This window comes from Camponotus vicinus, unplaced genomic scaffold (assembly GCF_025532165.1).
Source record: "Camponotus vicinus isolate PSW18456_S1 unplaced genomic scaffold, iyCamVici1.0 SCAF_3, whole genome shotgun sequence".
Taxonomy (NCBI): domain Eukaryota; kingdom Metazoa; phylum Arthropoda; class Insecta; order Hymenoptera; family Formicidae; genus Camponotus; species Camponotus vicinus.
In genome coordinates, this window is record NW_028141967.1 from 13576030 (window position 1) to 13593726 (window position 17697).

Below are 17697 nucleotides of genomic sequence, written 5' to 3' on the forward strand. Positions count from 1 at the left end.
AAAGAATAATAACGGTCAAGAAACAAAAGCGCTTGTACAAAATGATAAAATAAAAATATATATATGCATGGCGATGACACATTCAAGCAAAAAGCGCAAACCTCGATATCAAATTCATCCAAGTGATAACGAGGAATTAAGAAAGATGTACATTGCCTTAAAACAAACAGAAGTCTGAATTGTAGAAGGTTGTCCATATTGATGAGAGTCATTGTAGTAAAAAATATGATAGTCCTAATGCAATAAAACCGTGAGGACTTCTCCAACATCCAAGCCTTTCTAGATGTGCCGGAAGAATTAGATTTGATTGATAGCGAGATGGAAGCCTATTTAAAAATGCGCAAAAAAAAGTTCAAGCAAAAAAATATCATGCCAAGCATATAGCATAGAAACAAAGACGTTAACGGATTTTTCAAAAAGAAAAATAACAAAAAACGCTTGTACATTAGGACAGAGTAAAGCCGTTAGAAATAATTAGAGAGAATCGAGAGATGAAGTGAGTGAACGGTACTAAAAGCGAACTATGCATACATACGTGAAAGGGTGCAAAGATTAGAGAAAAAGCCATGTATAGAGAGAAAAGAGGCATGAACATAACGAAGGCCGAGACATTACTGACAAAGGAAGATGTAGGAAACAAGGGAAGAAGAAAGGGGAAAAAAGGAACGATGGCAGGGAAAGGAAAGATAAAGTAGTGTTAGGAAGAAGGAGGTAAGGAAGCGGAAGATTTTGAAAGGGTAAAATATTTGTTGATGATAGGGAAGTAAGAATCGTCAAGTAAAACCGTGTCATTCTGGATGTTAAAACTGTTTTTTTGTTGGCAGATGTGCAACATCTCCGATACAAGTCTTTTTTTATAAGATAGTTCCTCATCCAAAATTATTGTGTTATTCCAATTAAAGTCGTGGCCGAGTAATCTGTGATTTGACACAACTGGTAGGGAATCTGGCGGTTTATTAATATTCACTTGATGCTCTCTTAGTCTGGTGGCTAATCGCCTCCCAGTTTGTCCCACATATGATGCATCACAATCGTTACAGTCGATTTTATAGACAACATTAGAATGATTAAATTTGATTAAAGGATCTTTGTGCAATTTAATCAAAAAATTCAACTTATTGTTGACAGAAAAAGCTACTTTATTGCCATTATCCCGTATTCCTATATAAAGTTTTCTGGGGATGCCTTTGATGAACAGAATAACAAAAAAATGAGGGCTAGAAGAGGGAAGAGGTGTGGAAGACGGATACGGATTTGTATTGGAGATAAGAAATTTTAGTCTGCGAAGAATAGTTTTATGAATGAAATGGATAAGATAGAAATAATTGCCGAGGAGAATGTTAACAATAAGAGAGAGGTTCTGTTCGTGGAATTTCGGATGGGAAAGGTGGAAAACCCTGTCAACAAGACCCATAATAACGCCAGTTTTATGAGCAATAGGATGGTGAGAGAAGAAATTCAAAAATCTCCCAGAGATGGGTTTGCGGAACCAATTAAATTCTAAACGGTTTTCATTAACTATCAATAGAGTATCTAAGAACCTAATAGTATTATTGTTAGCATATTCGATAGTAAACTGTAATCTCTTGTGAAAGGAGTTCAAGACTTTTAGGATGGTGGAGACATGAAAAGAGGGGGCTGCCAAAATGATGTCATCAACGTATCTATAATAAAAAGAGGGGGGAACAGGGAGAGAGGAGATGGCTCTATCTTCTAAATCTTGCATTACAATGTTAACCAATATGCGAGAGAGCGGGGAGCCCATAGGCGTGCTAAAAATCTGTTTATAAGTTATATTCTAAGTCATATTTTCTTCCCCTGCCATCATTCCTTTTTCCCCTTCCTCCTTCCCTTGTTTCCTACATCTTCCTTTGTCAGTAATGTCTCGGCCTTCGTTATGTTCATGCCTCTTTTCTCTCCATACATGGCTTTTTCTCTTATCTTTGCACCCTTTCACGTATGTATGCATAGTTCGCTTTTAATACCGTTCACTCACTTCATCTCTCGATTCTCTCTAATTATTTCTAACAGCTTTACTCTATCCTAATGTATAAGCGTTTTTTGTTATTTTTCTTTTTGAAAAATCTGTTAACGTCTTTGTTTCTATGCTATATGCTTGGCATGATATTTTTTTGCTTGAACTTTTTTTACGCATTTTTAAATAGGCTTCCACCTCGCTATCAATCAAATCTAATTCTTCCGGCACATCTGGAAAGGTTTGGATGTTGGAGAAGTCCTCACGGTTTTATTGCATTAGGACTATCATATTTTTTACTACAATGACTCTCATCAATATGGACAACCTTCTACAATTCAGACTTCTATTTGTTTTAAGGCAATGTATATTTTTCTTAATTCCTCGTTATCACTTGGACGAATTTGATATCGAGGTGAGCGTTGCGCTTTTTGCTTGAATGTGTCATCGCCATGCATACATATATTTTTATTTTATCATTTTGTACAAGCGCTTTTGTTTCTTGACCGTTATTATTCTTTGCGTTTTATTAGTCGACCGTTAGAATTTGTGTGTTTGACCTTTCGATTATTTTGTACTGCGCGCGCCTTTGCAACGTTCGCGTTCTAATCACGTTATGCGATCCGTGTAAGACATTGAAAAACATCCGCATTGGATCGAAACGTACATCTGTCGATATTTTTGTATTCGTATTATTTTTTCTCGACGGATAATGTTTTGTTTCTATCAATGATTAAAGAATATATAAATTTTCCGTCCTAGATTCATGTTCTAATTTTAATTACGAAATAACACCCTACGCCACGGTCCTTAGCCTTTCTCTTTTATCAAATTCTGATTGTTATCTTACGGACCGTTATCCTTTCTTTTGTTTTTAAAATAAAATAATTTCTTAATTTTACATAAACTGTAAAATATCTCGTAAAATTCATTTTTCGATTATCTTAGCTCAATATTTTTGCACAAAATAATGAGAAGAATCAATTGGTATAAAGAAAACACATAGCTGTTTTTAAGAAAAAATATGCAATTTGCAATAAGGAGCTACATGTCTTTTTAAAGAATAATTATGTGTTTTCTGTACATCAATCCATTCCTCTTATTATTCTGTCCATAAAAGTATTGAGATAAGATAATCGAAAAATAAATATTTTACGTGATATTTTTGATATAGTTTATGTAAAATTAAGGAATTATTTCAAATTTTGTAACTCGAAAAGTACTTAATGAAAATATATTTATTATATAGTGTTTTGAAAAGCTCTCGAAATAAGCTATAAAAATATGCAATGAAAAATAGCGGTTCCTGTTTAAAAAATTAGAAATGCACTTCATATATCTTTCAAATGTCTACTCAAGGTCAAATCAATGATATCATTTTATGTCTCCCTCTAAACTCCCTTCAACTTTTATTAAAAACATTTTTGTCTTAAATACTTTCCTAAAGAGATATTTTAGTGGAAACTTTAAAGACACCTTTTACATGTACGTGCGTGCGTATATGTACATATGTATATATCTTTTATAGGCCGTCGATGCTGGTGGTAGTATGTTTGTTCACGTGTTTGGTGCATACTTTGGATTAGCTATTAGCTTTGTATTTGGAATAAAGGATCGACCAAAAGAACATGAACTTGAAGGATCGTCTTATCAATCAGATATATTTGCCATGATCGGTACGTGCCACATAAGTTAATCTTTTAACTATTGCATTAATTTAAATTATCTAATGTCCTGATATGTTTTAAATTTTCTGTGAGAACACAATATTCGCACACAATAATAATTTTGAAATTATTTAAATAACTGTGTTTATATGAATGTTCTTTTAAACATTTTTTTATGTATTTAATAATTTTTTAAATTAATATTAAATAACCATAAATATCAAATTAAAAGTATGATTATATACAGTACCGGCCAAAAATATATCACCTTTATGTTTTTTGAGAATAACTTAACTTAAAGTGAATAACTTAATTCAAAGTGTATATATTTCTGTCTAGTCACATGTTTTAATAGTAGGTATAGATTACTTAACAAAAAACTTTTCATTAAATAATGAACACAACTTAAGAAAAATTAATTAACACTAGATTTACGGGACGCGTCATTTTGACGCATTTCGAATTTCATGAAGAAAATTATAGAAACCGTTTACATTTTTCTTCTACCACTTGTACTTGAAATTCATTTTCTTCAAAGCTTTCTAATTTTGAAATTCTCTATGTAGTATACCTATCTCTACGGATACGCGTCAATTTGACGCGATCGTAAAGTAAGCATTAATGCTAGTAAATTGGTTTCACTCATGAAAGCATTACTGCAGTAATAAATATAAACGTGATAAAAGAGTTAGTTCCTCAAGAAAGTAAACGTCAAAATTAAACATAAACAACGGCGATATTTCGAACCCGATATCTCAAATCTGAAGTGGGTGACACGGCGTCACTGTTTATGTCCTACGTATTTACGTTGGAAAACCCTGATGCAGAAAAGGGATAAGCATCAGAAGAAAAAACGAAACTCAGTATGTGAATTGTAGTCGTAGTGTGAAGACGTTTTTGAAGTTTCAGTTATTATTAGTCTGTGCATTCAAGAAGAAAGTACTAGTGCATTTTGAGTATCAGTAATATTATTGTGAAATTCAATTTTACATTGTCTTGACAAATAGCCCTTCTTTATTCATCTGAATATGCCTAGAAGAGGTGATGACATATTGAAAAAAATAGTCAATATAAGTGAGGAGTGCTCTGGCACAAGCTGTGAAGAGAATGAAAACGAGAATGAAATTGAGATTCTCGAATCAGATGAAAGTGGACAAACAGAGGAATCGTCAGATAGTGAAGATGAAAATTTCCGGGATTTTCGGAATTTTAATGTTGAATATTATAAATTTTATATACATATATATCTCATAGTTTCATTTATAAATTAATAGTGTATAATTATGTTGTTTTTTAAAGAAAATGTATGATTTTCTTCATGCGTAAAATTGACGCGTGTCCGTAGAGATAGATATATAAGAAATGTCCGTAAACCTAGTGTTAAATATATACACTTTGAATTAAGTTATGCTCAAAATAAGATAATATATTTTAGACCGATACTGTATATACATATATATATTTGCGTACGCGTGTGTGTGTATGTGTGTGTGTGTGCGCGCGCGCGCATATTCATTTTGGTATAAAGAAAATACATAGTTATTTTTAAGAAAAAATATGTAATTGTTAATTCTAAATTACATAATTTTTCTTCGAAACAACTATGTTTTTTCTTTACACCAATTGATTCCTCTCATTATTTTGTACATAAAAGTATTAAGGTAAGATAATCGAAGAATGAATATTTTACTAGATATTTTATGGTTTATGTAAAATTAAGAAATTATTTCAAGCCTCATAACTCGAAAAGTACTCAATGAAGAAATACTTTATTATAGTGTTTTGGAAAGCTCTCGAGATAAGCTACAAGAATAAGTAATAAAAAATAGGGGGTTCCATTTAAGAAATTGAAGGTGACCTTCACGTGTCCCAGCTATCGTGTGCTAAAGAAAAACATAAGTAGATCTCACTCAACTGAATTAAAAAGTCACACCATTTTGCAAACAACCACATAAAATTTCGAGATATTAATTAAAAAAGATCGGCCAATGCACGTGACTGGAAGCGCAAGGAAAGCCATCCCACTATAACTTAATACTAAGCGTGCGGCGAAGCAGTGAGCGGGGCTTACTCACCAACATGACGCTGAAGCATCATGTTTTGGAAAGCGTCCCATCCACCGCTTCGTCGTGCGTCTAGTCACGTACATTGTCCAATCTCTTTTAATTAATATCTCGAAATTTTACGCAGTTGTTTACAAAATGGTATAAGACTTTTTAATTCAGTTTAGCGAGATCTATTTATGATTTTTCCTTGGCACACGATAGCTAGGACACCGTGTATGTATGTGTGTATATATTGTTACGTCCCCGGTTTGAGTCGCGATCGAGTCTGTTTTGAAAAAGGGAAGAAGATCTTGTTGCCTAGGAATTGTTGATGGCAACAGCCGTCATTTGAGTCGAAAAACAGCCGTCGAGCTCCGGACGCGTTCTCGTTTACGAGCCATAATTGTGTTAATAATTCGTTATGTTAATCTGTTATTAGTGTGTTCTGTGTTCATATTAAAGTTCCTGTGTGTTCTCGAAAAGTGTTAATTTATTTAACGCGATCCGCGACAGCCGTTCTCTTAGTGCGCGTCTTCGATAAATCTCGAAGTCCTCGCCCCACGGACGCAACAATATATATATATATATATATTTATATTTATATATATATATATATATTTATATATATATATATATATAATCCGCAATTACTTAGTTGTATATATACAGGGTGTTTCAGAATTTGCGGATGCGGACTCCATAGCGTGATTGTTCGTATCAAAACACAACTACTTCCTCTGGCAAAATTGCGTCTGAGCATTACTTTTTAAATGAAAGCAACTTTAAGCTAACGAATAAGCGTCTTAGATTACGCTTGAATCAGGGGCGGCATGTGTGAATTTTTTGGACGTAACACGTCCTTACTTTTAAGGAAATGACGAGACGGGGGGAGGATAAATTCTAAATCTGACAAATGATTTTTAAAATAGAAGCTTTATACTTGAAAATGGAAAAAAAATTTTTCAAATACTATCATTTTTGACGGAGTTATACTTATTTGAAGTTATGCGAAAATTTGACATGAAATTACCTATGCGATAATTTTGTTGACGAGTGTGTATATATATGCAAAACGATAGAGAACTTTTCCACTCAGTTTAACCAGTTCTTCCCCCGAATGGGTCTCCACCGTGGCGTGGTGGAGGGGCTTACGGTCGCATCCGGGCCCACCCGTTAAGGGATAGAGCCGGGTGCGACCAACGAAGAGGGACCTCCCAAGCCAAGGTGTTAATAAAACCGAGCCGACGGCTGCGTGGCGCAGGCGGTACTGCGTCTCGAACGGTTTTCCCGGATACCGGGCGACCTCCGGGGTATTTAGCCAAGCCCCAGCCATTCGAGGCTCTGGATGGGTGATATCGCGCATCCCCGGTTCTCGTGGGACGAATATGGACTTGACAAAATTAACAAACAAAACGACAAAAGACACCACTATGGACAAAGTCCTCCAGGACGTGGCTTCCTTAGGGAGCGAACGACCGGAGGAATGCAACTCGGGGGCACCTAAAACCCGAGTCAGATACAGCGGAGCAGCAAGGAGACGCTACAAGAAACAGCTTCAGAGGGTGGGAGGGGCTACCAAAGCCCAAATCCCTCCCGCTGAAGCTGAATCTAGTCCTGGGCCCAGTAGCGGTGGGGCCCCTAGTAGCGGGGGCAGTAATTGTGGCGCTTAAACGCGCCCGGCCGGGGAATAACACCCCTAGACCCATCGATACTCGCCAGGGCAAACGACCCAAGATCAATGATCAAGCGTCTTATGCCCAAGCGACCAAAGGGCTTGTCAAACTAGCCCTCATTTTGGAGAGCTTCCCTGACAAGAAGCTAGGAACCGCGGATTGTGGATTGATCAGGAAAATGATTAGAGGGCGTATCCTCGAGTTACCCGAGGGTACAAAAGTCCCCACATTCTCCGGCTCCTGGGAGAGAGACGGAGCCTTTGTTTTTGTGTGCAACGACGAGCAATCAGGGGACTGGCTAAAAAGCCTATCCTCCGATCCGAAGGTGGGGGGAAACTCCCTACGTGTAGTGCCGGTCGATGAGCTGCCTAGGCGCCATAGAGTGGTGGTACACGTGAAGGAGCCAGACTTGTCTGCTGAGGAAGCCTTGAGGCTCCTCGGCAGATAAAACGCAGGACTGGCGACCGGAGATTGGATCGTCACCAGGGGGAGCGTGAGTACGGATGCCACGAGCACCCACTTCGCCTGGCTGATTGAGGTTCAATCTGGACGCCCTGAAGTCCTGCAATTTCAGGCCCAGCTGCAGTCTCGGACGGGCATTCGTTAGGCTGCTCGGAAGGGAGTGCGGCAGGAAGCCTGAATCCGTGGAGGGGACACCAGAGAGGACTGTCTAAATATGACGGTCTCCACGGTACCCATCACTCAAATTACCTTGCATCACAGTAAAGGCGCCTCGGCTATCCTTGCCAGGAGCGCCGCTGCGATGCACACACACCTTGCCATTATCCAGGAGCCTTGGCTCCTGAATAATGCCATCGAAGGTTTGGGCGGCTGTGGAACTATTTTCAGAGCCTGTTCGAACCGCAAAATAAGGTCATGCATTGCAGCAAAAGGCCTTAATATCACTTTTCTGCCCCAGCTCAGCAGGGAAGATCTAACTGTCGTCCAGACGAGTATCAACCTGGAGGAGGGGATGACAATGGACTTACTCATAGAGTCAGCCTACATGCCCTATGATTCCTGCGATCTTCCACCCCAGGACAATGTTAAGAACCTGGTTGCCCATGCTGAAGAGGCAGGATTCGAACTCTTCCTGGATTGTGACGCTAACTCCCACCATGTCGGTTGGGAGAGCTCAAACATCAACATAACATCCAACATTCAACATCCAGAGAAAGATAGGGATGTATGTGGGAGGAGGTCGGACGTGTCTTTACGCCCATTTGATCAACGAGCGACAGAATCCATCCGTGGCAACGGCATTGACGCATATCCTGTGGAGAGAGCATTCACACATTTTTCAGCCTAACGAATAATTGCTAGAAAACAATATTCGCAGGTTAGAAAAATATGTGAGGCGCAAGTGGCTGGTTCGGGAATCGAACCCGAGTCTTTCGCTTTCCGGGCAACTGCTCTAGACCACTGAGCTATCCAGACCTCACACCTAATGCTGCTTTTTAACACAGTGATATGCGACTCCAGAGCGATGTTGGTATCTTGCTCGATGGATGCAATGCCGATTGCCATGGAGGATCCTTGAAAAGGTCGCTCGCTGACCAAATAAGTACCCGAGAGGAGAGAGTCTACATGACTTCATCTTGGACAAGGGACTTATCATCCTCAACAGAGGTACGGAACCTATCTTCATGGATGCTAGAAGACAGGAGATAATCGATATTACTATTTGTACTAAGGGCGTGTCTGAACTGATAGGAAACTGGAGGGTCTTAGATGAACTTTCAGGATCTGACCACAAGCAGATACGTCTCACCCTCCGCTAACAACCCACGATCTTCGTGGAAGCGAAATCCTAGGAAAACGGATTGGGATGGCTTCAGGTTAGATCTGAAAAACAGACTAACTACCGTTCCGATCAGATTCCATACCAGGGATAACCTGGAAACTGCGGCGGCTTGTTTAAGCAACGCTATCTCGGATGCCTTTGAGGCAAACTGCCCCCTGAAACTTATACGGTCTCAGACCAAAGTCCCCTGGTGGAATAAAGAGCTGTCAGAGCTCAGATCCGAGACCAGGAGGCTCTTTAACAAGCCAAGAAACTCTTGCTTGCCTTCGCACTGGGAACCCTTTGGGAACGCCCAACGCAGGTATAGCAAGGAAATAGTTAGAAGTAAACGTACAGTTGTACAGAGTTCTGCGAAAGCGTCGAGAGTGCTCCAGAAGCCTCCAGGCTAAACAGAATACTCCGTTCCGACAATCACACCCAGTTGGGATGCCTTAAACGCCCCGACATAGGCTATACAGTCAACCTCACTGAATCTATCAAACATCTTATGGAGACTCGTTTCCCAGGTTTTCGAACTGTCAACAATCATTCTACCGCTCGCACTAGACCTAGGGACGCTTCCGAACCCAGGGATTGGTCGTTAGTGGCGAAGATAGTACATCCCAAGGGTGTTCAATGGGCCGTCAAAACCTTCAAACTCTATAAATCACTCGGACCAGACGGGATCTATCCCGCCTGTTTACAAGAAGGATTGAGCCTTTTGATAGGCCCCTAGTTAAAGTGCTTAGGGCTAGCATAGCCCTTAGACACGTACCCCTTGTCTGGAGTGGCACCAGAGTCTCTTTTATACCTAAACCAAGCAGAAACGGTCATGTCTTGGCCAAAGACTTCAGCCTTACCTCCTTTGTTTTGAAGACACTGGAGAGACTGATAGATAATTATAGGACATATTCCCTCACTACCCGACCGCTGGCCTTTTCTCAGTACGCTTATAGGGCGAACAGATCCACGGATACTGCCCTTCATAACCTTGTGAGCAAACTTGAGACACAGCTAGCGACAGGAGAGTACGCTTTAGGACCATTTCTGGATATTGAGGGGGCATTCGATACCACCTCATATACAGCGATCAAAGAGGCCATGCACAGGCATGACATCCCCGAAACTCTGATCGATTGGACACAAAGTATCGGACAGAACTGACTGTTGATTACGGAGACAAAACTCTAAGTGGTCTCCCGGCCAGAGAGTGCCCACAGGGCGGCGTTCTCTCTCCGCTCCTGTGATGCCTTGCGGTGGACGAACTCTTGGTCAAATTGCAAGAAGCGGGCCTCTATGTCTGTGGCTATAACGTGGCCGCAATTATAAGAGGCAGCTTTCTCTCAACCCTTATGGAGCTTATGGATTAAGTACTTAAGATTATTCAAAACTGATGTCAAGCAGAAGGTCTCACAGTTAACCCGTCTAAGACTGAGGCTATGATCTTCACTAGAAAATACAAGCCCGAACCCGTAGGGCCTCTGAGACTCTGGGGCAAAAAGCTACCATACATTCCTTCAGTAAAATACTTGGGGGTTCATCTCGACCCCAAATTAAACTGGAAACTTCATCTTGAAGACAAACGTAAAAAATTTTACACCTCCATGTGGGCATGCAGAAGGGCTGTAGGTAGAACGAGGGGCATTAAACCCAGAGTTGCCCTCTGGATCTGCAAAGCCATTTTACTACCCCGCCTCACATATGCTGCGATGGTCTGGTGGCCCAGGGTGGAAAAGGTGGGGGCTAGGAACCTACTCAAAAGCCTTCAAGATTGTTACCTCAGGGCGGCGATAGCGGCCATGAGAACCATTCCTAAGGAAGCGCTTCAGATTGCACTGTGTCTTCCGCCCTTGGATCGCTTTATCATCAGCACAGCCAAACCTTCCGCCTACAGATTAAAGTGTCAGAGCGAGTGGAGGGGTCGCCATCTTGATTATATCAAGCTAACGTTATTCCATGAACACCCATTCACTCTGCTGCAGGTTAGAATACCTAGGAAATCTCAGGTCTTTAAGTTCTTCAAAAACCAGACATTCTTCTAGGGAAGATTGGAGTAAACCAGAATGAATCTGCCGACCAAACTGGGACATCTGGTACACGGATGGCTCGGGGGCAGACAGATTTGGAGCTGGAGTCTACGGCTCAAGGATTAATCATAGGGAATCCTTTACCTGGGGAGCTGGCCACGGTACTTCAAGCCAAGGTTCTAGCAATCCTTGAGTGTGCAAACACTTTAACTTCAGTTAGTTCAGCCACTAACAGAAACATACTCATCTGCTGCGACAGTAGAGCAGCCATCAACGCTTTAGCTAAGACCACCACTGAGTCCTCGGTGGTTTGGGATTGTATGCTAGCTCTCAACAAACTAGGCGAATTTACTAAGATCACCTTAGCCTGGGTTCCCGGTTATCAGGGAATCCATCGCAGTGAGATGGCGGATGGCCTGGCAAAGCTAGGCACCCTCGAGGCCAGACAGGTGGTTGGCGTCCCCTTTACCATGGGTAAAAGGCTTATCAGAGTCCTTGTGAAAATGGGAGCATCTGGTTTCGTGGAGTCAAGTTCAGGGCTGTCGCCAAGCCAAACTCCTACTGAACCAACCCCTCTCTAAAAGGACGGACGAACTTCTAACCATGAGCAGAAAGAAGCTCAATGTTTCCATTGGTCTACTCACGGGCCACGTGGTCCTCAGGGAGGACCTCCTCCTCCACTTATTTAATTTCGGCCTAGCCGAGCGGAAAGATTGTCGCCTGTGGCGAGGATAAAGAAAACAGTATTCACATTCTGTGCTATTGCCCTGCTCTTGCTCTTAGGAGATATATACTCTGGGATAGACGGGATGGCGAGGAGGTGGGAGGAGGTACTATCACCTCCCCCTCATCACAATGTCAAATGCTCGGCATTGAGAGAGGAGAGAGAGCGTCTAACGCTCCCTCAAGCCCAATTTAGGGCGGAGCTAGAGAATAAGGGGAGGACTGAGAACCCCCCCCCCCCAGGAATGTATGGGGTCGTCTGCGGACGGCCCCAGTGCGATTTCCTCTGGACCTGGTCACTGACGGCTGGGGCCCGAGGTGACCAAGCGGGTCTACGAGGAAGGGGAGCAGACGGCGCACAGTGGGTCTAGAAGCTCCTTTTGTGATTAAAATTCGAGCCGTGCGCCAATTCTTAACGGATTTTTATTATTTTTTTTTTTAATTTTTCGGAAATTGAATAAGCTATACAAATATTCTGCGCCAATTTTGATTTCGTTCTAAATTCAAAATGGCGGATCCCATAAAGTGGGCATAAAATGCCGAAACTGTACGAATGCGAGTAAATTTGTAACAAACCGTGCATGTATTTACGAAAAAATATTATTATGTGTTGTATAGTCGATAATGACGAATCTGCAGTTTAAGTAAAAGAAAATGGCGGATCCAAGATGGCGGAAAACTTAATAAATATTCTTCGTAATATGAATGCTAATAAGTTCATTATATCTTGAAACATTACGTAAAACCCTTTACTAATATCAAGATATTCATTATGAAGAGGGAGATTTTTTTAGACTGTACGTACACATATATTTTAAAATTGTCTTTTGTTTTTAATATGTTTTACATTTTTTTCGATTTTTTATTTTTTTCGATTTTTTAAAATTTATTTTAAAGGATCAACAAATTAATTTACATTTAGTTTAATAGCAACTGTAATACATCTTCGTCTAATTCTACGGTAGTTTTTCGAGAATTACTTCTAAGACTGGTTATACATATACGGATCTGATGTGTAAAGTAATGTATGAAAGACATCTTCATTTGCGGCAAACCTGGAACATTTCCTAGCATGATGTAATCTGAACTTCTTGTGGTCTTTTTTTCTTGATTCCTGTGCTTCTTCGGATAACTGTCCAAGTGGTAAAATGGCATTGTAACGAATTATATCCTCTCCATGAATTAATACTTTATGTACGGATGATGGCATATGATACCATTCATATTTAGTTATCTACAACTCTTTAGTCGAAGCAAATTGAGGCAGACGGTGTATTTGTTAATACTTGTATCACCTTTCCATCTACCATTACTTTAAAGAATCAACGTGTGTTATATGTACGCATTTGTTTGTATACGCTTGTATACACGCAATAACTTTGACTACTGACTGCTAGTGTGTTGTATACCGAAAAGCTTCGACTGAAGTTGATTCATAGTTAGACTGACTTCTAGTGTGTTGTATGTATGCATTTGTTTGTATACGCTTGTATACACGCAATAACTTCGACTACTGACTGCTAGTGTGTTGTATACCGAAAAGCTTCGACTGAAGTTGATTCATAGTTAGACTGACTTCTAATGTGTTGTATGTATGCATTTGTTTGTATACGCTTGTATACACGCAATAACTTCGACTACTGACTGCTAGTGTGTTGTATACTCTTTAAAATCATTTTATCGACGCACACATAACACTATGGCATCTTTCAAAATCATTAAACGTAATATCTGTCTTGCCTTAATAGAACACGGCAAACATTTCTCTACAGCCGAAAGATATATCAAGGAAAATTTCGATCTCTCTGAAAACGAGCTGGTGTGTGTGCTTAATATGGTACGGAAGAATTTGCTTCCCGAATTTCAAAAACGTTGGAATCAGGCTTATAGGAAAAACGAACGATTCCTGCAAAAGAATGCCAGCTGGTTGAACAGTGAATATTCCGTGAATTTGTATACATCCGATGAACCTTCTACATCTGGAAAGAAAGTAGGGAGACCATGCAAGGCTTTCAAAGAATCGGCCGAAGTAACACAAAAACAAAAAGCTATAAAATTATTCCGTGATTCAGGACTTGATCATATCTATCACTCATATATTCGAGGACTGCGTTTAATTGGTGAGGAAAAAGAATCAGAAATTATTCAAGAGTTACGATCTGCATCACCAGAGATAAAAGAAATGATGCACCAACAGCTAACTAAAGATCACACTCCTATAGTTTCGTTTACTAATGAGGAAGCTTTGGCTATGTTTGTTGATTTAGATTTAACAAGAAATCAATATGTGCACCTCAGAAAATGCTTAATAGAAAAGGTATGTAGATTATTGCCATCTTACAAACAAATAGGTCAAGCGAAAGAGGAATGCTACCCGGATAAATCAAATATTAAAATAACCGATACTAGCACGAAGGTAAATCTGCAATCCCTTCTAAATCATACTACCAATCGATTATTGATGATAAATTCGCTTCAAACGATGAATCCACGAAACTTAGTTTTATACAGTAAGTGGGGTTGTGATGGTTCATCCGGACAATCTGAATATAAACAAATACTTTCCGGAGAGAGTGAGTTAATTTCTGATGTCAATTTGTTAATATCATCTTTGGTTCCCATAAGACTAATTAATGAGGACACAAATGATGTTATTTGGCAAAATCCGACCCCTTCTTCCGTTCGATTTTGTCGACCTATTTCAATAGAATTTTCGAAAGAGACACCAGAAAAAACAAACAATCTTGTCAATGACATTGAAGCACAGATACGTGTACTTGCACCCACCTCAGCTATAATTGGAGAGAAAACAGTGACGATAAAACATGAATTGTTCTTAACAATGGTAGATGGAAAGGTGGTACAAGTATTAACAAATACACCGTCTGCCTCAACTTGCAATGTATGTCGCACCAAACCATCAGAAATGAACGATTTAAATCGCATAACACGAAAAGTTGCAAATGAAGAAACTTACAGATTTGGACTTTCCACGTTACACGCGTGGATTCGATTTATGGAGTTGGTTTTACATATATCGTATAACTTGTCCTTCAAAAAATGGTATGCAACCACTGATGTACACAAAAAGGAGAAAGAAACTAAAAAGCGATATATACAAAAACGTTTTCGAAATGAACTAGGTTTAATAATTGATAAACCACGCCAAGTTAGTGGAAATAGCAATGACGGCAATACTGCGCGTAGGTTTTATGACAATGAAGCTTGCACTGCTGACATTACAGGAATTGATGAAGAACTAATAAGACGATTCCATGTTATATTGCAAGCTATGTCATCTGGAATACAAATAAATCCTCAAAAGTTTGGAGAATATGCTTATAGAACAGCAGAGTTGTACATAACTAAATATGAATGGTATCATATGCCATCATCCGTACATAAAGTATTAATTCATGGAGAGGATATAATTCGTTACAATGCCATTTTACCACTTGAACAGTTATCCGAAGATGCACAGGAATCAAGAAATAAAAACTACAAGAAGTTCAGATTACATCATGCTAGGAAATGTTCCAGGTTTGCCGCAAATGAAGATGTCTTTCATACATTACTTTACACATCAGATCCGTATATAACCAGTCTTAGAAGTAATTCTCGAAAAACTACCGTAGAATTAGACGAAGATGTATTACAGTTGCTATTAAACTAAATGTAAATTAATTTGTTGATCCTTTAAAATAAATTTTAAAAAATCGAAAAAAATAAAAAATCGAAAAAAATGTAAAACATATTAAAAACAAAAGACAATTTTAAAATATATATATGTATGTACAGTCTAAAAAAATCTCCCTCTTCATGATGAATATCTTGATATTAGTAAAGGGTCTTACGTAATGTTTCAAGATATAATGAACTTATTAGCATTCATATTACGAAGAATATTTATTAAGTTCGCCATCATTTTCGCCATCTTGGATCCGCCATCTTGGATCCGCCATTTTCTTTTACTTAAACTGCAGATTCGTCATTATCGACTATACAACACATAATAATATTTTTTCGTAAATACATGCACGGTTTGTTACAAATTTACTCGCATTCGTACAGTTTTGGCATTTTATGCCCACTTTATGGGATCCGCCATTTTGAATTTAGAACGAAATCAAAATTGGCGCAGAATATTTGTATAGCTTATTCAATTTCCGAAAAATTAAAAAAAAAATAATGAAAATCCGTTAAGAATTGGCGCACGGCTCGAATTTTAATCACAAAAGGAGCTTCTAGACCCACTGTGCGGCGTGGCCCTGTCCGCTCACAGTTAGGAAGGAGGGGGAAGGCAATGCCCTCCCCTGGAAAGGAGACCCGGCGGTTAGTCCAAGACCGCCGGGTCATATGCGCGGAGGGGATCCACAGCCGGGGATGCCGATGTATTGCGTCCGCCAGTTCCGGGTCCCCGCCTGCTCCTCCAGCGGCGCGGAAGGCCACTCCTGAGGTCTTAGGGGGTAAACCGGCGGACCGACACTTGGTACGGCCGGGAGTCCCGCATAACCCTCCCCCGGGGGCGAAGGTATGCATAAAGAATTTCCTTATGGTTATCAAAGAAAAAAAAAAGATATACTCTGGGATCATATGTTTTCTAAACCCAGCGAATTACAAAACGTGAGAGTGGGCAATCTGTACAACCTTCTTGCAAGGGCAAAGTTGGATCGCCACTTATAACCTCAGATAACCACGGGGTTACAGAAGAACTTTTAGATCTAGATGACATTAGAGACTGATCTAGCCCCACCTGTTTTTTTACTACTCTACTACTACTACTATAAATATTTAATATATATTAAAACTAATATATAGTTTTTTAAACATAATTTTTAAACATAATATTTAATTATTTTGTTTTAAATAAAGCAAAAGCATTTTTTTTTATAAATAATGATATCGAAAAAATTGAATTTTTTAATAAATGTACTAATATTAATGACGATAATTAATGAACAGATGAATTTATTTTTGGTAAACAATTTATAACTTTTCATTTACGGTATTATTGTATTATAATTTATTCTTTGATATAAGATATTATTATATTTTTAGATATTTGTAAAATTAGAATTATCACAATAATTTGAGATTTAATTAAAGATTTATATCTTAATACATATCTCTTTGGGAGTCGCGACAAGTTTCCATTCCTTGATTTTAAGATTTTCGCCATTCTATGCGATTTTAAAATTGCATAAAATTATGTTCCTACAGTATAAAATTGTATTCTTTATGAGTTGAATAAACTTCAAATCACTTAGGTGTTGATGTTGATTTATAAGTGATACATAGACATGATTTTATTATTTGCTCACAAGAGAAACTTCGCGAAGTATTAAGTTCTGATTTTAATGAAACTTTATATACATATAGGGAGGGTAAATAGATGAATTTAGAAATTTTTATTTAATGAAACTTTATATACATATAGGAAGGGTAAACAGATGAATTTAGAAATTTTCAATTGCTGTCTTAAAACGATTCTAAGGAATGAAATCACTTCTCATATGTAAAGCGATTTCTTGCTTTTCTCGATATATCTCGAAAATTATTCGAAAAATGTTTGGTATAAATACAATATTTACCTTTGCCTACAGCCTGCCTCGAATGACTTGCTCTTGACATAAGTTGTTAAGGTCATGGTCGTGAGTAACCTTCAAAAATGGGCTTTTTAAAATTATGCTTGAGAAAAAAGAAATTCCTTTACAAAATATTTTTGGAATGGCAAGTGATAATGCATCTGTAATGATTGGATGCAATAATTCTTTTATGTCATTTAAAATTAGAAATTCCGGGTT

The 17697-nt window shown here is 38.8% G+C and overlaps 1 protein-coding gene across 11 annotated transcripts in view; it reads left to right on the forward strand.

Annotated features, from left to right (window-relative positions):
• Rh50 (Rhesus blood group-associated glycoprotein Rh50) overlaps window positions 1–17697 on the forward strand; it is a 415396-nt gene that overhangs the window by 266441 nt on the left and 131258 nt on the right. For all 11 annotated transcript variants that reach the window (XM_083092852.1, XM_083092847.1, XM_083092854.1 and 8 more), the window contains one exon: window positions 3504–3651. In XM_083092852.1, coding sequence (XP_082948978.1) covers window positions 3504–3651 — 148 coding nt within the window. The remainder of the gene's footprint in view (window positions 1–3503; window positions 3652–17697) is intronic.